Source organism: Helianthus annuus, chromosome 13 (assembly GCF_002127325.2).
Source record: "Helianthus annuus cultivar XRQ/B chromosome 13, HanXRQr2.0-SUNRISE, whole genome shotgun sequence".
Classification (NCBI taxonomy): domain Eukaryota; kingdom Viridiplantae; phylum Streptophyta; class Magnoliopsida; order Asterales; family Asteraceae; genus Helianthus; species Helianthus annuus.
The window spans coordinates 3,404,610-3,429,564 of record NC_035445.2 but is presented as its reverse complement, the minus strand read 5'-3'; the positions used below and the strand labels follow the sequence as shown (position 1 = coordinate 3,429,564).

Here is a 24,955-nt window from a genome sequence, read left to right as displayed (position 1 = left end):
AATGTAACTGGTTATGACTTGTGCAACGTATTTTTTTACACACTACATTATTGTAAGAGCTAACTTGAGGTGTGGGGTTGAGTCATGACAACTAAAATAATTGATTGTGTTGGGGTGCACTCTATATTTTGTTGGGGTTGAGTCATGAAAACTATAATAATTCATTGTGCTGGGATGCACTCTATATTGTGCTTGGGTGGATTCTATCCTTCAGAAAAAAGGGGGTTATGTGGTAAAGGTGGTGGTGAAAGACATGGTAGGGAAGTTGTCGATAATGCTTATTTTAAATATTAAATTATGGATAGATATATGGATATAGAAGTAGTGTTCTTTAGGCATCTTTTAAAATTTTTAAGTCCAATGGTTATGTTTAGATTACCAGTAGATATTATAGTATGGAATGTTCAGCTATTGAAAGATGAACTTAAGTCTTATGCTTGCTGTCAAGATCTTCTTTATCTTGGAGAATCCACAAAAGAATTGTTTGAGATGTATGGCATACCAGAAGTGTGTTCGAAACACCGTTGCTTACACTGGGAGGTGTTGCACGGGACCGAGGTATCGTAACTTGCTGCTTTATCGGTTATTCTTTTTTTTAAATGCAATAGATTTATTCTTTGTGAGGTTTGATGTTCCTGTTTAACATGAACATGTTTTATTGCACACATTGAAAGAGATTTCAATTTTTAAACACGATGTGTGGATTTGGCTGACGTACAATTTTTTAACACAATGTTCGTTAGTACCTTTACGAAGATGTATTGGTGTGTGTTATGACTCTACGTTCATGTCTTAATGTATATTTAGATGTTGACACTGTTGGTGCAAGTCATATTGGCCAAAAGGCATGAAAAGATCATGAAGGTTTAGTTGACAAAAAGTTAATATGTAAAAGAGATGAGCGAGATGTACTATTGGGATGTGCTCAACGGTCTCAAAATATTAGGCTTACCAAATCATAGGTTAACGCTTCAACGTTTAGAATTTTTTATGTGTTTAGTTGGTGTTAAGCCACCCGCGAGTTTCGCGGGTTCTTAGACTAGTATATAAATCAATGAAATCAAACTACACACTTACCTCGAAAGTTTTATCTTTCAAAGCATGTAGTCCACTAATCAACGATATTTACTATATTTGAAAAATTCAAACATAACATAAATAAAAAGTAAACATATATTTGTTAAATTAACCCATTGCAAAAGAATATAAAAATATATATTTCCAACACTAGAATGAATTTAAATGGTGAGTTATATACCAGTTTCCAACTGAACCTTAATACTATTTTCCTTCACATATGCTCCAATTACAGCTAGTAGCCCAAATCTTTCAGACATCCCATCAGCCCTGTAATATGACTTTAAACGTCATCATTAGTACAATGACTCATAGGTAAGTGGTATATAATTGAAGAATTATTAGATAAGCCAATGACTTGATCTGTAGGTCTCCAGAAGTCCATGGAAATACTTGAACAAATTCTGTCATAAAATTTAGTACATAACGGGCAGTGCAACAAGAACACTAAATTTGATGAAAAAGAATGAATCGAATGAAAACAAAAAAAAACATAAGGAAATGGTATGCATGATAGTATGAGCATAATCAGATTATTAAGGTTCGTTTTAGTGGTAATATTTTAGTATATACCTCAAAGTTCGTAGATATAATTACATGTATATATCTACATTTATTAGCTAGATCAATATAAGATTTAAATTTCAAATATCAACATTTATTTATGAATTCTGAAGAGGCAGCAATTCATTTGAGATTATGGTTTTGTCCAACAGTAGCATAGAAACATACTAACTGGTATTAATGTACATAAATATCACATCAAATAGCATAACCACGCCACTCGCTAGTCACTAATCACTAATCAACAATATATGTGGTTACTTTGTATTTAGTATGGTACAGGGGCTACAAATATTGGCTTCAAAATATATCGAATTTCAATGACTCATAGCCTTGTTAGACTGTGGGGTGTGGGATATGGGTTGGGGCGGCGGTTTGGGTTCAACGCCGGCTGCTCCACCCCGGGTAAGCATTGGGATTGAGCCTGGCGTGTGTGTGTGTGGGGGGGGGGGGGGGGGGGGTTGGCTAGTTCGATCTAGCCGTTGCCAAGCCAAAAATAAATCCACATGGCCGCCACGCCACACCACACCCCTAGTTTTTGAGTATTCCCTTGTGGATCTCACCCTCACCACGTGTGGAGCAATGCCCCCAACCCAAGTCCCCCCACACCCCATAGTGTTGTTATATTGGGTTGTTTAAGTAGGTGTAGCCTTAAGGTTGGGTACATAGCACATCAAAGTAGCAGTTCTGTCACGGAGAAGTATGTCCAAGTACAAATAAGATGATACTTAGAAAAGGTAAGATAACCCCGATAGAAGAGTAACAATTTCAAATCAAGGAACCTTACATCAAGAAAGTTTCACATTAAAAATCAGTTAATTCTAGGGCAGCTACATTATACCAAGAAAACATCATTCGGATAATCATAAAAGTTCATGAATGATTTGGATATAACATCACGGATTGAAAAAAAAAAAAACAGAGAAACGTGTTATCGTGTACCTGGTGACTTTTGATGATCTAGGCGATGGCTAAAAACCCCTAAAACCGCAAAACTCCACAAATCTGCAACAAACCAATTCTTGTTTTTCCAGAATCACCCAAATATTTGATAAGGGTTGATAATATATTGGATTTCTAATTATTGATATTTGCGATTTCCTCAAATAATCATCAATTTCTACAGACTGTTTAGGTTCAGTTTGAGGATATCGTGGGAAAAAGATCGATGGTTGTGAATACATGGATGTCCAATTTTGAAATCTCAAAATAAGAGGGAAAATTTTAAAGAATTTGGGATTTGGGGGAGGGAAACTAAAATAAAAATAATTGTATAAATTTAATTATAAAAATTAATAACACATTTAAAGAAACCGTCCATTACATAATTACAATACATAAATTTAAAATAATGATTTTAGTTATTTTATTTATAAACATAAAAAGTTTTAGTAAATATTTTTTTCTTAGCTAAATTAAAATAATATTATTTACAGGAAAATATTTTTTTCTCTCATAAATTCTTCCGTATACATTATATGATTTGAAGTTCAACTTTGAATGACATTGTTTGATAGTGATTTGTTACCTTTAACAAACTAAATCATGGCCATAACAACTCTTAATGGGTCATGTAGGAACATATAGGACTTAGGGCTGTTTGTTTACCTTAAATGGTCTTATTGGTTTAATACTTAATGGTTCAGACAGTTTGTTTCGTGAGCTAATATCTGAATGGTTAAGACATTTGTCTCTGAATGGTTAATCATTATACTAAGTCTCAATGGTTAAGACCTCTAATCTGAATTGGTCAAACATTTGTCTCTGAACAGTTAAGCATTATACTGGCTCTGGTTTAGCAATGGTTCAGAGCTCTTATTGGTTTAGCACTTAACCATGCAGAAGTTTCCAAACAGCCCCTTAATGGACCATTATAAACTTTATTATGTTATATTGGGTCTTAAATGATTGGGTTAACTTTGTACAATAGTAACCAAGTTTTAAGAGTGTTCTAATTAGGTCACTCATAATTTTTTTTGTTCCAATTAGGTCATTCAAGTTTCATTTGATGTTTCAATCCTAGATATTTTACCTACATAGAAGGTCATCCATCCTCCTTGGCATTTATTTAGGTTTTTTATTTAAAAAATTTGTTGACATAGCACATAAATGCCAAATGGGTTAGAAAAAAATGCAAAGTAGATTAAATTTTTTTTTAAATTGTAGAAAAGTTAAAAAAATGCGAAAAAAATAAAAAAATGTGATTTTTTTTTCAAAATCTCTAAAAAGTTATCAATTTTTTTATAAAATCGTGAAAAATAGTTAGATATCAGTAAATTTTTAATTAAAGAAATTACTAATTACTCCTATACCAAAATCATTTAAATTATAGTCATAAAAGAAGATAAACAACTAACTATAAATAAATGTCATCTAAGACTATGACCTGCTATTCAGGTAAAATATCTAGCATTAGAACACCAAAATAAAGTAGAATGATCTAATTGGAACAATAAATTTTATTAGTGACCTAATTGGAACACTCCTAAAACTTCATTACTATTCTGTGAGTCACAATAGATTGCAAATGTCTTAATCGATCATATTGGGCCTTACTAATCGTAATGACCCTTAATGGGCCATGGTGGGCTTTATTAGGCTGGTCTTAAGGAGTCATATGTGAAGATATTTATTGTTTTCACATCATTTAAAAAATAAGATATATATTTATGTACTTCATTCATATGTATGGAATATCTACACATGTTGTACATTTTTATACATGTGTATGTATATATTTTGCAATGTAATTAAAAAAAAATAAACGTTTATGTATTGGATCTATCTACATATTTATTCACCAAGCGATCACTACTGAACCAAGGCTTCTTCCTTGGTTTCTTGAGTTCGGTTAGGGCGAATGGAGAGAGAAAGCAATGATATGTGGAGTGTGATGGCTAGGGATTTTTAATCTTGTTACTATAACCTAAGACCTTTTTTATATAACCTTATGTAACAAACATTACATGATTACAAGTATAATCATTTATCTAAGTGATCATACTCAAATCATTTATTCGCTTAATATGTCACAGCACATCAATTGGATGCTTAACGCTCGTTGAGTAACCCTTTCATGTAAAAACTTCATTGGCAACATCGTCATATGTTGTTACTCATGGATTATCGGTCTAACATAATTATGGTTTGTTAATGCCATTGGTGATCAATTAGGATTGTTGATGGGTAAACATTGTCATTAATGGTCATATAGAGTTATTGATGATCATTTAGTCATTGTTGGTTAAACATGGCTATCATAATCAATCGTGGCCACATGGTTATCAATTGCGGTGAGTGATGGCTACTTTGGGTCAGTTACCAATTAGGCTCATTGATGGTCAAACAAGGGTATTGTTTACTTAGAGTCATTGATCTTCAATTCGGATAAATGTTAGTCACGTAGACATTAATAGTTAAACATAGTCATTGGTGGTTATGTATACTTATTGATGGTTAATTAGGGTCATTGATGGTTAAATAGGGTCATTGATGGTTATGCAAAGGTATTGATGTGTACTTTTGGTCATTAATGGTCACTTAGATTCGATTCCCGCTCGGGCCATTTTCGACGGATTTATTGGTGAAAGGACCAATTTGGGCTTTAATCCTGGATTCGAACCTGACGAGGGCGAATGTTTATGGATGTCAACCGGTTCCTGCACATCAAGGGAGTACGGTCTCATGGCGGTTAAGGAGTCGACCTTGGTCATAGCCCTGAGTAGGGTGGGTTTACACTAAGATGACTAACATGCTATTATGATAGTTAGTAGTTATACAAAGTTATTAATCATGACCTCATGTTATTAATGGTGAGTTAGAATTAATTATCATCAATTAGGGTTAACCAAAGCCATTGTAAAATAAGGTTAGTGATGATGGGCTATGAAAGTCAATAATGGTCAACTATAGTCTAAAGGAGTCAAATATTTGAAAAACAATGAATATATATATATATATATATATATATATATATATATATATATATATATAGAGAGAGAGAGAGAGAGAGAGAGAGCAGTTAACATACTTTACGGCTTATCCTACTTCACGTACGCAACAATCATGGCCGTGGATTATCACGCATAGAACACATAATCACGCATGGATCTGGATTATCACGCATGGGACCTGAATTATCACGCATAGGAACTTAATCACGCATGGAACCTTGAACAAAAGATAATCACGCAAGTTATCTATGTTAATCACGCACGTTATGTTCTTCTCGCGTACGTTAACGTACGTTAAGTAGTTTTGTACATTATACTCTCTCTCTCTCTATATATATATATATATATATATGTATATATATATATATATACATATATATATATATATAAACCAGTCAAACATTTAATCAATAAATGATAAATGAGTGGAGCTCGAACCGAGCCTGAGTTTGAAAGCTGCCTATGAACCAAGCTCGAGCCTTGATAAGTTAAATGAGCTCGAGCTTGCTTGGGCTCCTGCTCGACCCAACTCATTTACAACCCTACCCATATCTACACGTTGCGGGATTTGAATTAGGGATGAGCAAATGGTACCAATAGGTACCGATTGTATCGTGTCGGGTCATTTCGGTACCCAAGTTTTTTCCATTTTCAGGATCGTAACTTTCGATTCGGTACAATACCATACCGAGCACTTTCATTACATGTACCGACACCCTTTATTTACGTTTTTCAGGATCTGTACTTTTGGTACCGGTATGGTTCAGTGCCCCCTATACGGTACCCAACTCATTCATGCTTTGAACCTTACACATATTGGTTACAACAAAGCCACCATACCATTAGACCACTATCTCATTTAGTAAAACTTTAGTAGATTTTTTATATATATAACCAAGTATATTTTTACTTTTTAATAGTTGCTTTTTAATTATACTACATACATATTAATATTTAATATTTTATAAATTTTTTTTTTTGAAAACTAAAAATGTTTATTATTTCGATTTCCCTCCTACCAAATCTCTTTTCCCTCCATCTCAAAGACAACTTTTCCCCCAAACAAAATTCAATTTCCCTCCCAAATCGAAGCATAAACATCTGCTACGTGTACCTTATTCAACCCCATCTATAGCACTACATAAATAGATAACAGATAGCCATTGTTTGTTTGTTTTTTTTTTCACAAAATAGATGAGGTCCGTTTGGTAAACAGCTCTTAAACCACATTTTGAACTATGTATAGATATTATTTTGGTTGCTATACCGTGTGATAGTATCACACCAATATTGTAACGAACCAAATGAATACCTATCAAATGTCCGCCGCAACGCGCAAGAGATTTCACTAGTAAGTTTAATTTATAAAATATAATTTTTTTATAACGCTAAAAAGATGCCACAAAAAAAGTCATAAATTTGTTGAACTTTATACACCATGACATTTTTTTCTTTTCACACCCTTTGAAATGTCATAAAATTGTTTTGTTTTTTTTATGACGCTTAAAAGATGACACACAAAAAAAGTGTTATAAATTTGTTAAATTTTGTAAACTATGACGTTTTTTTTTTCTTGACACACGCTTTGAATGTCATAAAATGGTCTTGTTTTTTTTATGACCCTAAAAAGATGACACACAAAAAAGGGTGTCATAAATTTATTAAATTTTGTAACCCATGACATTTTTTTCTTGACACACACTTCTGAATGTCATAAAATGAGTGTATGTCATTGTTCGCGTGTCAAGATAGGTGTATTTTCTAGTAGTGGAAGTTAGACCCAGTGACTATCCGGGAACAAAAAATGAAAAGTTGGGGACTATTCAGGTAGTTTTAGAATGTTGGGGACTATAGGTGAAAAAATACGAAAACACAGAGACTATCCGGGCATTTTTCTCATAAAAAAAACAAAACCACGCATATAATATGTCATTTTCTGCCAACAGTTTTAAACAAGAAGACCGCCTGTTTAAGTTCATTTGAACCAACCGGTTAAACCTATGAATCAAAATAATGATTGAATCTGATTCCAAATTTCATTATTCTTTTCTATTTTTCTTTCTTTCGACAAATTTAATTACTTACTGAAGTAAGTCGACACATTTTGTTTATATTAACACATTTTGTGCTAAACTAACTATAGTTATGTATACATAAGTTTTTAATTTTCATACTATTTATTATGTAATCTATTTTTTGAAAGTAACTGATTGTCATTCAGAGCAAGATAAATATTACATGATGTGTATACACAAATGAAAAACTAACTAAACATACTTTTGTATGAACTAACATATTAAGACTAGAAGGTATGGTTCGGCTTATCCCTACGGGATGAGCCTCCACGTAGGCGCCACGTAGGCGGCTCGTGAGGGATGAGCCTCCATGAAGGATGGAGGGGGATGAAGGATGGGGCCCCACCACATATTTTTTTATTGTTTAATTCATTTTATTTGTTTAACTTTTATTTGTTTAACTTTTATTGTTTATTTTTTATTTGTTTAATTTTATAAAAACTATTCAACATTTAAATAAAAATAAGACATAAAGGAAGATAATAAAATCCATTACATAACATAAATAAAAATTACATAACCTAAAAAAAATTACCCTACTTAAAATTTGTACAAAAAAGACTAGATTTAAAAATTTAAAAAAATTACACTACTCGTCTTCGTCTTCGTCTCCGTCACCGTCACCGTCCCCGATGTTAACGTTGTTCCAAATATGTTCTACCAAATCTTTTTGAAGGTTTGCATGCGTGAAGTCGTTGGTTAGCGAGAACGAGTTTAAATCCTGTTGTGGCGGATCAACAGGGACAGTGTTTCCGTAAGATGCATTCTCATCATACTCACAAATCGCCCGACCTTCGTCTTCAATAATCATGTTATGGAGCAAAATGCAAGCATACATACAAAGACGCAACCTTTTCGGTGTGAACGCACGTGCCGGTTGTGCAAGGATGGCCCATTTTTTTTGTAAGACACCAAAAGCACGTTCGATGTCTTTTCTTGCAGCTTCTTGACGCTTGGCGAATTTTTTCCTTTTTTCGTCCTCGGGATATGGAATAGTCTTTACAATTGTAGACCAAGACGGATATATCCCGTCAGCAAGATAATTCCCACGTCTATACTCAACCCTAGAAACTGTAAAACGTGTGTCTGGACCGGTTCCATTAACGACATCGGTAAAGATCGCCGATTGGTATAACACGTTGAGGTCGTTGAGTGAACCAGGGAGACCAAAGAAAGAATGCCATATCCACAAATCTTGTGATGCCACGGCTTCAAGTATCATGGTTGGATAGCCGTGATCACCTCGCGTATATTGGCCGCGCCACGCAGTCGGGCAGTTATACCACCCCCAATGCATACAATCAATGCTACCAAGCATTCCCGGAAACCCGTGCCTTGCTTCATGAGCTTGGTACAACTGTTGAACATCATACGCGTTTGGTTTCCGCAAATATTTTTTGCTATACAGTTTCACCACATTATGGCAAAACCGATACAAACATTCCCGCGTAGTTCTTGCCGACATCTGTAAGTACTCGTCCAAAGCGTCGGCCACTGTCCCGTACATCAGTTGGCGAATGGCCGCAGTACACTTTTGTAACGTGGTGAACCCTTCATAATTTCGAGCATCAGGTCGTTGCGTGAAAAACGGGTCTAGCCCCGCCAAATCATTAGCAATCCGTGTGAATAAGCAGCGACTCATTCGGAACCTGCGCCTGAAAATGTCGGCGTTGTAAAGTGGTTCATCCGAAAAATAATCGTTCACCAATTTCTCGTGCGCTCCTGTCGTATAAAATATATAAATACGAGTTAAAAAAAATAAGGATAATGAAATTTTGTAATGAAAAACCTTGGCGGCCTCTGTTAATCCGTATTCGTCTGGTAATAACATTTTCAGACGAGAAGTCTTCCTCTTCCTCTTCCTCTTCCTCTTCAATTAGAATCTGTCCGGCCCGTAGCACAGCGTTTACGAAAAACATCTCCTCTTCGTCATCTGAAGACGAGGGCCACCAAGGATTAGAAGCCATTGTGGATGAAAAGATAATTTTTTTATAAAAGTGGGGAGAAAATGGTATAAAAGTGAGAGGGTTTTGGGTTGAAAGTGGGGAAATTATGGTGAAAACAGATGATTTTATAGAAAAAGGAAATTTTTTTTTATTAAATAATGCCGTTGAATAACGGCTAGTTTTCAAAAAGGTGGAGCGGCGGACCCGGCTGTGGGTCGCCGGGTGTGACGAGCCGAGCCCAGGGGGGCGGTGTGGGGGACCGGCGCCGGTCCTAGCCGGGCCTCAGCCGGCCCCCATACCTTCTAGTCTAAGCGAAACATAAATCTTTCTTCTGAAGCACTAGTTCCGATGACGAAAACAGACTTTTTAAGTTGATATCAGGACACCAAAAATAATTAAAAATGGTTTTTAATCTGGAATGAAACATCATTCCATGAGAGATCCGGACACGAAGACAAGGTATATCGGTTTTCTAAAGCTTTTACGGTCTCCATCAAGCTCCTTGAGCTTGGAATCACATGTGACACTTGTGCTCCGTAAACACACACAATGTAGGACACTATCTTTTATCAAAGAAACAATGTGTTTTGGTCTCAAAAATTTGTTTATTGTGGTTTTACAATTTTACATTTTGATTCTAGTTCATTTTCAAGCTTTAAATCACTTTCTAGAAAGCTAAACATGAACTGATGCGTAAACGTAACCAGTTTAATGCGGCAAACACTCCGGAATAGTGACATAGTCTTAACATACATTAAATAACTTTTATATAACTTAGAAATAAGTTTTGAAAGTTTGGTGTGTCAAAAACAAGTTTATTCACACTCAGGGACTATTTGCGTCAAATTACGAAAGTCTGCTGATTCACATAGTATCGCAAATTCCGGAACTTGATCATAAGTTAAACATGCCCTAAATATCCTTTACATAGCTTAGAAATAGGCTTCGAGGTGTTTAATGCACAAAAATAAACTTATTTGATCAATAGGGACTAAAAGCGTCAAAAAGTGCATAAGTTTGCATTTTCGCGCATAACTTACGTTCTGGATATATCCGGACACCCAAAAATTTATATAATCATTAAAATATTTTATTTTAGTGGTTGGCATGATAAAATTCCATTTGTCGCATAATTTGGATCGTTTTTCGCGTTCGTTCGTGTTTCGTCGTAATTAACCGAACAACGCAACCGTACGGCCAAACGAACCGACATCTGAGACATTTTTTAGCACATCTCAAGTTTCCTATACTTTAACTTCATTTTAGATCTTTGAAATGGGGTTAACGGGGCTTAAAAGTGTCAAAAACTGAGTTTTACAAGTGCAGGGACCATTTTTGAAATTTCTGGCTGATACATTGAACTTTGTCCATTTTTTTAGGTTTTGATGGTTTTAACCCATGGTTTTGCACCCTATGGGCTGGTATTTGATGATTTTACATGTTCCCATGGTATTCTAAAACCTTGGTGTAGCAACCCCCGATCCCTAGTCCCCGGGAACGGGCGGCCACGAGCCAGTTTCGGTGGTATCATGTTATTATCCAATTTGGCAGCGGAAATTTTCATCAGGGCCGTAGTTAGGAAATATTTTATTAGAGTAAACCACCACACTTTATAAATTAAACACATGGGTAAAACCCAAGTTTTCAGTATACACACTTTCATAGGAATAAATCCTATTTTTATTTAAGAAAAACATCTATTTCTTTTAGGTAACTTTTATTGCCACTTTTCCAAGCCTTCAGTGCTGTCCAGCTGGCTTCTATTTGGCTTTCACATTTTGTTACCTGAAACGCGTTTTTAAAAAAACATTTTGTCAGTGAGAAATACTTGTTAGTGAATCCCAGTTTAATCAAGTTGAAATACCAATCATTTTAGAGTATTGAGGGCGCATCCGCAATTACATTTGTTTCCAAGATATAACAATTAACATCAGTGGTACTGTCATACTTAACTTGTGGAATATTACCACGCCAGTGACAAATTTTGTATACAAAACCCCAACATACCCACTATAATTGTATTCTTACAAATACTCAATAACTGCTTTGTATATATTTAATTAAGTGAGGTTTTGTAAAAACATTTAATAAAAACAGGATTACTCACATTGCTGTCATAGGGTTTTCAGTAATGATTTCCTGGGAATAATCTATAAATTACACAAATGCACGTGTGTTAGTATAATAACTCATTTTAATATTAGTAATACCCTCCCCGAGACGGCATTCCAACGACTACGTCGGGCAGAACCACGACAGCCGTTACGGAACCCTAGATCAATCGGGCAGAGTATCTAATACGTCTCCAGGGGTTATAATACTTACATCGTAGCAGAACCTCGCTATTTAGGGGGTATTATACCCGAGTATAATTTCTACTATTCAGAAATTGAGATTGAGAAACGAATTTTGAACGATCGGAACTGAAAGCCGATGCCCTTCTTATATAGGGCCTGATCTGGGTTTTCTCGCGGCCTGCGTAAAGTGAAACAAGGGGCTACGCGGCCCGTGTGGCTTAGGGGTCTAGGCGTAGCTGATCCGGGTCACGCATAGGTTCAACACGTTGATGACACGAGTCGTCACCGGGCTGCGCCACATTCTAAGACTCTAGCGGCCCGCGTAAAAATAAGCTTAAGCTTACGCGGCCCGCCTGAACTAAAGAAAACAAACGGGATCAGGTTGTGATCCTAATACCGCCCGCGTAAATGTTGGGCTGGGTTCTACGCGGCCCGCCTCAACTTAATATTTATTGTTTTTATTTTATTTTTAATGTTACATTGTATTTCGGGCTCGGGTTTCACATACGGGGTGTATTTAAAGACATTTTGGGATATTTTAAATATTTTTAGGGTGTCGGAAAAATTATCAAGGGTGTCGGTTTTCTTGAGGATTGTCACATCCTCCCCACCTTATTTTAGAGCTCGTCCTCGAGATCTACTGGAACAAGTGCGGATATTTCTTTTGCATTTCTGATTCAAGCTCCCATGTGTAATCAGGTCCTCTTTTGGAGTCCCACTTTACTTTGACCAGAACTAATCTTTTATGCATGGGATTCTTAACTTTCCTGTCTTCAATCTGTAGAGGTCTCTCTACAAACTTAAGTTGTTCATTTACCTCTATGTCCTTAAGAGGCACTACAAGTGATTCATCGGCTAGGCACTTCTTGAGATTAGATACATGAAATACATCATGTATTCCTGCCATTTCCTCTGGCAGTTGTAGCTGATAGGCTACAGGTCCTATTTTTCTAATTATCTCAAAAGGTCCAACATACCTGGGACTTAGCTTTCCTCTCTTGAGGAATCTGACTACTCCTTTCCAAGGAGAGACTTTTAACAATACTTTGTTACCTACCTGGAATTCTAATGGCTTGCGTCTGTTATCAGCGTAGCTCTTCTGTCGATCACGTGCTGCTTTCAGTCGTTCCTTGACACGAATGATCTTATCTGTTGTTTCCTGTACTATCTCAGGTCCAGATAGTTGATTTTCCCCAATTTCTGCCCAACAGACTGGGGTTCTGCACTTTCTTTCATAAAGTGCTTCGAATGGTGCAGCATTAATACTTGTGTGATAGCTGTTATTATAAGAAAATTCTATTAATGGTAACTGATCGTCCCAATTACCTCCGAAGTCAATTACACAAGCTCTAAGCATGTCTTCCATTGTCTGAATTGTTCTTTCACTTTGTCCATCTGTTTGAGGATGGTATACTGTTCTTAGATTTAACTTGGTTCCCATTGCTTTTTGGAAACTTGCCCAAAAATGAGAGGTAAAATGGCTATCCCTATCAGAAAAAATTGACAAAGGAATTCCATGTAATGAAACAATTTCATTTACATACAATTTAGCTAACTATTCCATACTGAAAGTTTCTTTCATTGGTAAGAAATGAGCTGACTTGGTTAGCCTATCTACCATCACCCAGATTGTCTCATTACCTTTTCTTGTTTTGGGTAACTTGGTAATAAAATCCATTGTTATCAATTCCCATTTCCACACTGGCATTTCTAACTATTGCAACAATCCTGAGGGTTTCTGGTGTTCAGCTTTAACTTGTGAACAAGTTAAACACTTAGAAACATATGTTGCTATGTCCTTTTTCATTTCTATCCACCAAAAATTTTTCCTTAAATACTGGTACATTTTATCACTTCCTGGATGCATCGTATATTTAGACTTATGGGCTTCTTCTAATATACGGTGACGTAAGTTTCCTAATTTAGGTATCCACATTCTCTTTTTATGGAATCTCCAAATTCCATCGGTTCCTTGTTCTAATTCTTTAATCATTCCTTTTAATTTTTCAGTATCATCCTTGATTACTGATTCTTGTGCTTTTCTAATCTGATCATTTAAATCTACTTGTAGATTTAATTTAAGAGAACGTACCCTTTTTGGCTTTTCGTGATACTTTCGACTTAAAGCATCTGCCACGACATTAGCTTTTCCTGCATGATACTGGATATCACAATCATAATCACTAAGCATTTCCATCCAACGTCTTTGTCTCATATTTAACTCTTTTTGCCCAAAAACATACCTTAAACTCTTATGATCAGTGAATATGGTAAACTTACTACCATAAAGGTAATGTCTCCAAATCTTAAGGGCAAAATTATGGCTCCTAACTCTAGATCATGGGTTGAATAATTTTCTTCATGATTCTTAAGCTGTCTAGAGGCGTAAGCTATAACCTTTTGACGTTGCATCAATACACATCCATAACCTAATTTAGAAGCGTCACAATAGACTACAAAGTCTTTAGTTCCTTCTGGTAACGCTAGTATAGGTGCATGGGTTAATCTTTGCTTAAGGATTTTAAAAGCTTCTTCTTGTTTGGGTCCCCATTCAAACTTAATGGATTTACAGGTTAACTTGGTTAAAGGAATGACTATTCTAGAAAAATCTCGAATAAACCTTCTATAATAACCGGCTAATCCTAAGAAACTTCTAACCTCGGTTGGCGACTCAGGGGTTTTCCATTTGGTAATTGCCTTGATCTTTGTTGGATCCACATGGATTCCTTCATGATTAACTAAGTGTCCAAGAAATTGTACCTGCTCTAACCAAAACTCACACTTGGAAAACTTAGCATACAACTTTTCCTTTCTTAAAAGACTTAAAAGTAGGTGTAAATGCTTTGCATATTCCTCTTTACTCTTAGAGTAAATTAGAATATCATCTATGAAGACAATTATGAATTTATCCAAATATGGCTTACATATTCGGTTCATCATGTCCATGAATGCGGCTGGGGCATTGGTTAAACCAAATGGCATGACAGTAAATTCATAATGGCCATACCTTGTTCTGAATGCAGTCTTAGGAATGTCCTCTTCCTGTACCTTTAATTGATGATATCCTAACCTTAAATCGATTTTTGAGAAAAATCGAGCTCCTTGTAGTTGATCGAACAGATCATTGATTCTCGGTAATGGGTACCAATTCTTAATCGTGACTTTGTTCAATTCTCGGTAGTCAATGCACATACGCATTGATCCGTCCTTCTTTTTAACAAACAATATTGGCGCTCCCCATGGCGATGAGCTTGGCTGTATGAAGCCTTTCTCCAACAATTCGTCCAACTGTTTCTTCAGTTCTTGCATTTCAGCAGGTGCTAAACGGTAAGGCGCTTTGGCAATCGGTGCTGTTCCTGGTAGCAAATGGATTCTGAATTCAACTTCCCTGTCTGGAGGTAGTCCTGGCAATTCTTCTGGAAGTACATCTGAAAACTGGGAAACTACTGGAATGTCTTTTAGATCTTTTTCTTTAGTGTTAGCATTTATAGAAATTAAATACACTATGGATCCTTTTCTTATATAACTTGCAATTTTCATCACAGAGATGAATTTAGTGGATCTAGATGGTTTATCTCCTTTAATTGTGATCTTTTCACCCCTTGGTGATTTTACTTGAATTGACTTTTGATCACATAAAATACTAGCTTTATTGGCTATTAACCAATCCATTCCTAACACAACATCAAATCCTGCTAGATTCATTGGGTAAAGGTTTGCAATAAACTTTTGATTAAAAATTTCTATTCTTGCTCCCTGCAAGATTTTAGAAATCCTAACGGTTTCTCCATTTGCTGTCTCTACTAGACATTCTTGTGGTAGTTTAGTTAATGATTGATTTAGAAGTTTGCAAAACGAAGTATTAATAAAACTTTGGTTTTCACCAGAGTCAAATAATACTTTAGCAAAAATATCATTAACTAAAAACGTACCAGCTATAACGTCCGGGATAATCTTGGCTTCATCTGTGGTTAGAACAAATGCTCTAGCATTTTTAGGATTCTTGTTGTTTGCAGCTGGAGCCAATTTCGGACAATTTGTCCTGATGTGACCTTTTTCTCCACAATTGAAACACATTCCATTACTGGATTTCTTCTTGCAATCTTCTTCTTTGTGTCCTGATGCCTTGCAGTAGTTGCAGTGAGTGGAGCATCTTCCTGAATGCTTCTTTCTGCAGGTTTTGCAGTATGGTGCAGAGGAAGAAACTACATTCCTACGGTTGGAATTCCCAGAACGGAATTCTTGGGTAAGCCTTTTGGTTAGGTTTCTCCTCTGATCTTCTTCTCTAGTACGGATTAATTCATCTGTCAAGGTATTAGCTAGTTCTACAGCTTCTTCTATGGTTTGAGGTCTAGCTGCCTTGACTACATGCCTAATCTCCCCAATTAATCCCCAGATGTAACGGGAGATTAATACCGGTTCAGGTGATGCAAGGGTTGGTACTATTCTAGCATATTCAAATAATGTAGTAGTGTACCCTTACTATCTACCCCGGTCATTCTAAGGTTCAGAAATTTATTTGCTATCTGCTCCTTTTCATTGGGAGGGCAGAACTTTCTTTCTACCATATTTTTGAACTCCTCCCATTCCATGTTGTATATCCTATCACTTCCCCTTGACTGGAGGATAGTGTTCCACCATTCTAGGGCTGAATTCTTAAATAAATTAGAAGCAAACATTATCTTATCTTCTTCAGCACACTTGCTTATTTTAAGAACAGCTTCAGTTTTCTCTATCAAGCGTAGAGCTGCAATGGGTCCTTTATTGCCCGAGAATTCTATTGGTTTGCAGGACCAGAATTCTTTGTAAGAACAACCACATGGCATGGTTCTTCTTCTTTTGGGAATGGGCACCTGAAGTACGGGTCCATTGTTCACGCTGTGTTCCGGTTCACTTGGTCGCTTACTGCTATGCTTACTTTTATTATTCGCTTCTTGAACTGTTTGAATAATAAATGGCATTGCATCTATAATTCCTTGTGCCACTATGTGTTGAACGGCACTATTATCCATTTGGTTTCCATTGTTATTGTTGTTCGGATTCTCATTATTCAGATTATCGTTATTCAAGTGGTTGTCGTTCTGAATATTATCATTCTGGTTTTCCCGATTCACTTCGTTGTCCATCTGAATTTTAAACATTTACCAAATATTAATATCACCAATAATATTTGAATATAGCCAATCAGATGTCACACACTTTTGGTCAAAAGCGTCGAGCATTGCGACTTTTACTCTATTCATATACTATGCATCTATTGAAATAAAAATAAAAATTACAATACCGACTGAAATTTAAAACTACACTACTAGTAATAGGCATCCGTAGCTTTTTTTTAAAACACATAAACACATATATTATTATATTATATTATTATTATTATTATTTCTACCATCTCCACCATCGATTCAGGGATATGGATTCATCCAAAAAACCATATTGCGCTCGTCGTATTTCCATACGAGACGCTCTCCCACCTGTCTCATTCTCTCACTGTTTTCTAAAATTTCCTCACCGAAAGTCCTAAGTTCTTGCACGTTTTCTGCACTCATTGGGGGTGCAGGTTCTAGGACTGGGTTCGGAATCTGGGGTGCGGGTTCCTGATATGGAGGTATAGGGGCCGGGTATGGGTACGGATTCTTTAAAATCTCCCTAACATATGCATCGTTATTAAAATAGGGATCTAGAGTATCTAACCCTGGGTAGGCTCCTAGGTTTTGCATGGGTACATCTTCATGTATCGGGTAGTGTTGCACATAGTCCCTAACTTCATCCCACAGGGGTCGTAATTTGGGTCTAGGGGATTTGGTGCAGGTACCCTAGGTATCTCCTCCGGATTGAAATCATGCATTTCTACTTGATTTCCAGGGTTTTCTATTTCCATGGGTTGATCAGGAATTTGTGGTTGTGGTTGGGGTGCTAACATTTGCTCCAGTTTTGGGTCAGCTGCAGTGGTTGCTAAAATATGGACATTAGCTATACCCCTATTGAGCGTATCCTGGGCATAGGCATCAGTTTCTCTTTTTGCTGCGGCTAATACTCTCTGTTCTTGTAACTTTTTTCATACGTTTCCTACGCTCGTGTGCTCCCCTACTGAACCATATCACATGAGTTCCAACACTCATTTGGTTTACAAGACCTCATTCTACCCGATCTTCTGATTTAGGTGTCGATTCCCTAACATAGTATCTGTTACCTTAGGAACCGCTTCAGCACTTGAACTCTTGGTCTTTTGAGCTTTGTTATACCCTTTGAACCGGGACTATACGCAACCCCAGGCGAGTACATAGTTCCCCTCTTTTACCGTTTTCAAATGTTTTGGGGTGATTCATATGTGTAATCGATCTATTTTCAAAATGTATGGCATATGTGTGTTCACCAAGTGCTTTTATGTGTATTATTCCGATTATGCAAATGTAATGTTTTATCCTTAAGTGATCTACCTATCTTCATAGTTAGATTCATGTAGGATATTTGAAGTACAGTCTTAGATCTTCCTATCTTCATAGTGAGATTTTTAAGAAGTACTTTACAACTCGATGGTTGGTTTTTGTGTAGTTTGTTGGTAATTTAGATAACGAAACTAGATAATACAATAAGCATATGGTGGATACGCCGCTGGTACTTCCTATATATAAGTGTGCTTATTGTATTACCATTCGTGGCGTTATCCCGAATCACCATTAGGATTTAGGATTGTTTCGATTCGATGTGACAGAACCCAAAATCCTTATAGCATCTATCTATCTTTATAGGTTGATTCTTGTAGGATGTTTAGAGTACTAATATTGGAGTCCCTGTTTGGATTCATTGTGTACTTTAATGCGTGTTAGGTTAGACGATGTTACGAGAACTTGATCTCTGTAGTATCTATCTATCTTCATAGTTAGACATATATGGGATGTTTAGAGTACTGATATTAGAGTCCCTGTTTGGATTCATTGTGTACTTTAATGCGTGTTAGGTTAGACGATGTTACGAGAACCCGATCCCTGTAGTATCTATCTATTTATCTTCATAGTTAGACATATATGGGATGTTTAGAGTACTGATTTTGGAGTCCCTGTATGGATTCATTATGTACTTTAATGCGTGTTTACGAGGTGGAACAAGTTGACGATTATGTGTTTATGTGGTAGTTATGATTTAGATAACGAAATGGGTGTAATAAAATAAGAACATGGTGGATACGCTGCTGGTACTTCCTATATATAAGTGTTCTTATTTTATTATTCTTGTAGCGTTATCTGGATCACTTTAGGATTTTGTGTACAATTGTTTCAATGTTTGGTTATCAAAATCTTGGTAGAATTTCCCTTATTTTTATATGTTAGATTCTTAGAAAGATATTTGAAGTATTATCGTGACTCATTGATTTGATTTATATAATACTTATATAAGTTTTGATTTATTTCAAAACAATTATTATTAATCCTTGATTGGATTCCTAATAACATTTTAACAAGTTTTTACGATGGTTTAATCGAGATTTCAATATAAGGCATAAAATGACTTAGTAAATATCATATTGCCATATACAAACCTATTTTGTCACGAGTTATCACAATTAAGATTAATAACAAATGTTCTACCATTTATTTGGCTAATAAAACCTATGTATTCGCCGGCATTTTTATGCTGACTGTTTTCGCATATGTTTCAGGTTTTCTACTGTTCAAGCACGCAACGCATAGGACTGCATACGGGCCTTAGACTTCTAAAATAAAAGAACAGTTACATGTATTCTTTGTTTGTAAAACGATGTTAATGATATTGAAACAATTTAGTACCAGTAGTTGTGAGCAATTTGTAATGTGACTCCCCGATATTTCTGCCATGTGTTGTTATATTACGCGATTGGGGTGTTACATCGCAAGCTCGATGGTACTCTTCAAGAACAAGCAATTTACATGAAGCACGTGGATCGATATTGGTTTGATTACGACGGGAGTCTACATTGGCGATCTCATAGTTACTAGTTCTGGCATAAATATATCGAACAGTTCATAAGGCAAATAGAGAAGTAATTTGAGATTAGCGATTAGGGGATGTTATCTTATTGACGAATCTGGTATTTCAATTAAACAAAAAGCATATACCAACCGAAACAGTTATGTTAGATTGTAACCCAATGAAGTGTCTATTACAACCGGGAATGAAGTTAACTAAGGATGAGGGCGGTATACCGGTGGATGCTACGAGGTATAGAAGACTTGTTGTATATCTTCGTTACTTGTGCATACGACACAAGAGTTATCTTACCTTGTTGGAACTGCGAAAAATCTTATTTGATTTAATAGTAAATCTGGTGTAGCTATTGGAAATAAAATATTTTCCACTAATATTCTCCTCAATTATCTCATATTCTTTAGTATTATCATGCATATCCATTTCTATATTTTCCACCTTTATGTTCGTTTATTTTGGAATGGATTGTAAAGCTCTTGCAATATACAGAAATAAAATACACAAAAGTTCCTCTATACCATCGTGTTTTAGATGGTGTCAGAGCAGCTTTAACCCAGAAAACCCAAACTCTAATCGATCTTGCCCGGAGATGAAGAAACCAATAAACGGAAAACCGAGGGAGAATCCTTGGATTCGAACTCACCGTACTATATCCATCCGTTCGATTATACCAAACAAATGCAGGTAAACGATGGCAATTACAACGATTGGGCACAAGAGATGGAGAATTTTCTCCTTGCAAAAAATAAAATAGGGTTCATGGATGGATCGATCAAGAAACCAGAGAAGGGATCGCAGACCTATATGCCATGGATGCGTTGCGATGCCATGATAAAAGGATGGCTAACGACTGCCATGGAGAAGGAGATTAGAAGCAGCGTAAAGTACGCTAACACGGCTGTGGAGATATGGTCCGATCTAAAAGAACGGTTTGGAAAAGAAACCGCCCCTCGTGCATATGAATTGAAGCAAACACTCTCAGCCACAGTTCAAGGCGACACTTCCGTCTCAGCCTATTTTACTAAACTCAGAAGTATTTGGGATGAGATGCAATCAGCCTTCCCTATTCCTCGTTGCAAATGTAGTGGGTGTTCTTGTGATGTAGGAAGACAGTTAATTGAACATAAAGAAAACGAGAGACTTTATGGGTTTCTCATGGGTTTGAACTCTGATTTCTCAGTCATCAGAACACAGATTCTCACGATGAACCCGACACCAACCTTGACCAATGTCTACCACCTTGTCACCGAAGACGAAAGATAGAGAGCTATAACATCCAAAAGGAGGCCTTCTACCGATGCTGCTGCCTTTAAGGCGTTCATTCCAAGACGACGGGAGAACAACTCCAGCCAACAACATGATAAACCAGCTTCAAAGGATGTGAAGCATGCTGCTGATCACTGTACCTTCTATGGTAAAGATGGACTCACCATGATGGGTGTTTCAAGCTAATAGGATTCCCCGAATGATGGCCTGGTAACCGAAAACGTGACGAAACAAAACCTAAGGCGGCGTGTGTTGAAACGCATTCAAGCCCTATTCCAGGTTTGACAAGTGAACAACATGAAATGTTTCTTAAGCACTTTGGAGACAAGGAAAACGCAAACAGAGGTACAACACCTATGACATGCATGACAGGTAAAAACGATAATGAAGATGATTGGGTGATAGACTCCGGTTCAACCGAACATATCACCAATAACAACCACATCCTTCAAAACAAGACCCCAAAGACGGTTTGAAACCCCGGTGGTTATCCCCAGCGGAGATGCTATACCCGTCGAAGGGAGGGGTGAATATACCTTACCTGGGGGAACCAAAATAAAGGATGTTTTATACATTCCTAAATTCACTTGCAATTTGTTATCGGTAAGCCGACTAAGTAATGACTTACAGTCTGCGATAACTTTTTTTCCTGAGTTTTGTGTCATGCAGAAACTCCACACGAGGAGCTTGATTGGTGCGGGTAAGTGCAAAAGAGGTTTGTACCGGATGGGGTTATTCGAAGACAGAAGAAGGGCTTTGATGACATCCGGGGACACATGGCATAAAAGGTTGGGACATGCTTCTAACGAAAAGCTTACTCATATCGATTTCCTTAGTAAAGTTTCTTTCAATAAATTGTGTGATTCTTGTTCAAATGCGAAACATGCTAGACTTCCTTTTTCGCACAGTAATATTAAGACAAGCAGTTGTTTTAAATTGTTGCACTGTGACATTTGGGGAAAGTATCGCACGCCTTCTTTTATAGGTGCTAGTTAGTTTTTTACCATGGTTGATGATTTTAGCCGAGCCGTTTGGATTTTTTTGCTGAAATTTAAACATGAGGCAAGAAGATGCATTATAAACTTTCATAATATGATAAAAACACAATTTGGAAAGATGATAAAAAGAATTAGATGTGATAACGGGGGAGAATTCACGTCTAATGAAATGACAAAATTTTATGATGAACAAGGAATTATTCTAGAAACCACTTGCCCACACACTCCACAACAAAATGGGGTTGTGGAGCGGAAACATAGGCATCTTTTAGAAGTTGCGTGTGCCCTCAGATAAGACACCGAAACGGTTTTGGGGAGAGTGTGTGTTAACCGCCGCTTACATTCTAAACTGATTGCCCTCCAAGATTCTTGGAAATAAAACCCCATATGAGATTGTATTAGGTCATAAACTGGACTATGATCTCATGCGTGTTTTTGGATGTCTTGCATACTATAGAAGTACATAAACGAAGGGAGATAAGTTTGAAATGAGGGGGAGACCCAGGGTTTTCTTGGGATATCCACCAGGGACTAAGGGGTACAAGTTATATGATATTGAAAATAAGAAAATGGTGACTTCCAGGGATGTTCGATTTCATGAATCGTTTTTTCCTTTTGGAAAATTAGACATTAGTAAAAAGGAGTTTGAGTCACCTTTTGGGCCCACCTACGAAGAAGAACTAGACCATCAAAGAGGTATTACAAGTGAGGAGGAAGTGGATCCCACAATAAAGGTAAACCTTGACTTTGATTTACAACCTCACGTTGAAAACACAAGTGGTGAAATTGATAATTCACTACTTCAACAAACAGTGGGTAATGAACCTTGTGCCACTCAACAACCTTCACTTAACCAAGTTGATGAAACTGAAACTAGTCATAATGAAGACACAGAACCCGTTGAACCAAGAGGACTAGAACTCAACCGAGACATCTAAATGATTTTGTTATTCAACTTCCCCTATTGGTCGACCATGCACAAGCCTCACCTAGTCAAGACTCCTCAACGATACATCCCTTATCAAATTTTGTTTCTTACAACAAATTTTCTACATCTCACAAAGCCTTCTTGGCAGCTATCAATTCAAACGATGAGCCTAAATATTTTCATCAGGCAGTGAAAGATGAAATATGGAAAGATTCCACAAAGAAAGAAATGCGCGCTCTCAAGGAAAATGGCACGTGGACTCTTGAAGAACTTCCTAAAGATAAACGTGCCATCGATTCCAAGTGGGTATACAAAGTAAAATACAAACCGAACGGAGAAGTTGAAAGGTACAAGGCTCGACTTGTGGCAAAGGGCTTTACTTGAATGGAAGGAGTGGACTACCATGATACGTTCGCACCAGTAGCCAAACTAGTTACTGTTAGAACTTTGATGGCAGTTGCGGTAAAAAGAAATTGGGTAATTCACCAACTCGATGTCAATAATGCATTCCTACAAGGGGATTTGCATGAAGAAGTATATATGAAGATCCCACAAGGCTTTGCTAAGGAAGGAGAAACGAGAGTATGTTGATTACGGAAGTCTCTCTAGGGCCTAAAACAAGCATCAAGGAATTGGTATAAAAAATTCACAAGCGCCTTAACTGACCTTGGATTCACTCAGTCAAGGGCTGATCACTTGCTTTTCATTCAACGAGAAAGACATGACGTTATCGCTGCTCTCATATGCGTGGATGATGTAATAGTGGTCGGTAACAATTCCGTCAAAATTCACAACATCAAAATCAAGCTTAACAAGCTCTTTAGCATTAAAGATCTCGGTAATCTGAAGTATTTCCTTGGTATTGAAATGGCCCGCACCTCGGAGGGATTGGTTCTAAGTCAAAGAAAATACACCTTAGACATCCTTAAGATTGTGGCATTCAAGGATGTAAACCCAGTCCAATCCCAATTGAACAAAACCACAAGTTGGGCAGATGTGAAAACGAACCAAAAGATTGTGGCTTCGATGTATAACAACCCTCCAAAATATTTTTCGACACCCCTAATATAATTAAAATGTCCCAATATGTCTCAAAATATACTCCGTATGTGAAAACCGAGCCCAAATACCTTTATTTTCATAAAAATGAAATAAAAATCAAATTTTATGGGCGCTCGCGGGCCGCGTAGCCTTTGGCTACGTTTTACGCGGGGCGCGACGACCTGGCTACCAGGCTTAACCCGGTGCTGCCACGTGTCTGATACACGTCGAGGCTACATCGGTGAGCTGCCAAGGCTAGGCCCTACGGACCCTATGTCGCGGGCCGCGTAGGCCCTTCCTTCCCCTTACGCGGGCCGCGTAAAACTTGAAATCAGGCACTATAAATAGAAACCTTCGGCCGTTCATTCCAACTCGTTCATATTTCTTTCTCTCTCGAAAAATTACATAATAGGCATAATGTCGGGTATAATATCCCCTAATTAACGAAGTTCTGCTCCGTTGTAAGTATCATAACCCCCCGTGACGTATTAGATAGGCTGCCCGATTGATCCAGGGTTCCGTAACGGCTGTCGTGGTTCTGCCCGACGTAGTCGTTGGAATGCCGTCTCGGGGAGGGTATTACTAATGTAAATATAAAGGGTTATTATACTAACGCATGTGCATTTGTGTAAATTATAGATTATTACCAGGAAACTCTTAGAAGAAATCTAAAACATGTGAGTAATCTCCTTTATGTAAACTGTTTTTACAAAACCTTAATTGTTTTACAATGCAATTAAGTAGTGATTGAGTCTTTGTAATACTTCAATTGCTGCCGGTATTATGGGGTTTTGTATACATTACTTGATAAAATTCACAATTGGACAACGGATTGGCCAATG

General features: G+C 36.9%; 2 protein-coding genes and 1 long non-coding RNA gene across 3 annotated transcripts; 1 reads left to right on the top strand and 2 right to left on the bottom strand.

Moving 5' to 3' along the window:
- Positions 1 to 1,159: 1,159 nt before the first annotated feature.
- On the bottom strand, positions 1,160 to 2,855 carry LOC110897282. The gene is made up of 2 exons (XR_002568541.2): positions 2,584 to 2,855; positions 1,160 to 1,347 (listed from the first exon to the last, which is right to left on the bottom strand). It is a non-coding gene; the product is annotated as an uncharacterized LOC110897282 (long non-coding RNA).
- Positions 2,856 to 8,258: 5,403 nt separating this feature from the next.
- LOC110898122 lies at positions 8,259 to 9,636 on the bottom strand. Its single transcript, XM_022144873.1, has 2 exons — positions 9,459 to 9,636; positions 8,259 to 9,391 (listed from the first exon to the last, which is right to left on the bottom strand). The coding sequence occupies exons 1-2, from the start codon at positions 9,634 to 9,636 to the stop codon at positions 8,259 to 8,261; spliced, it is 1,311 nt and encodes a 436-aa protein (XP_022000565.1).
- A 10,922-nt stretch (positions 9,637 to 20,558) lies between these two features.
- LOC110898135 lies at positions 20,559 to 21,143 on the top strand. Its single transcript, XM_022144889.1, has one exon. The coding sequence runs from the start codon at positions 20,559 to 20,561 to the stop codon at positions 21,141 to 21,143; it is 585 nt and encodes a 194-aa protein (XP_022000581.1).
- Positions 21,144 to 24,955: the final 3,812 nt, after the last annotated feature.

Excerpts from the sequence above, each read along its gene's own strand:
- LOC110898135 (XM_022144889.1), top strand. The coding sequence starts at position 20,559 with ATGCAGGTAAACGATGGCAATTACAACGATTGGGCACAAGAGATGGAG.
- LOC110898122 (XM_022144873.1), bottom strand. The coding sequence starts at position 9,636 with ATGGCTTCTAATCCTTGGTGGCCCTCGTCTTCAGATGACGAAGAGGAG. Across the intron at positions 9,392-9,458 it reads GATTAACAGAGGCCGCCAAG|GAGCGCACGAGAAATTGGTG; the intron begins GTTTTTCATTAC and ends TTTATACGACAG.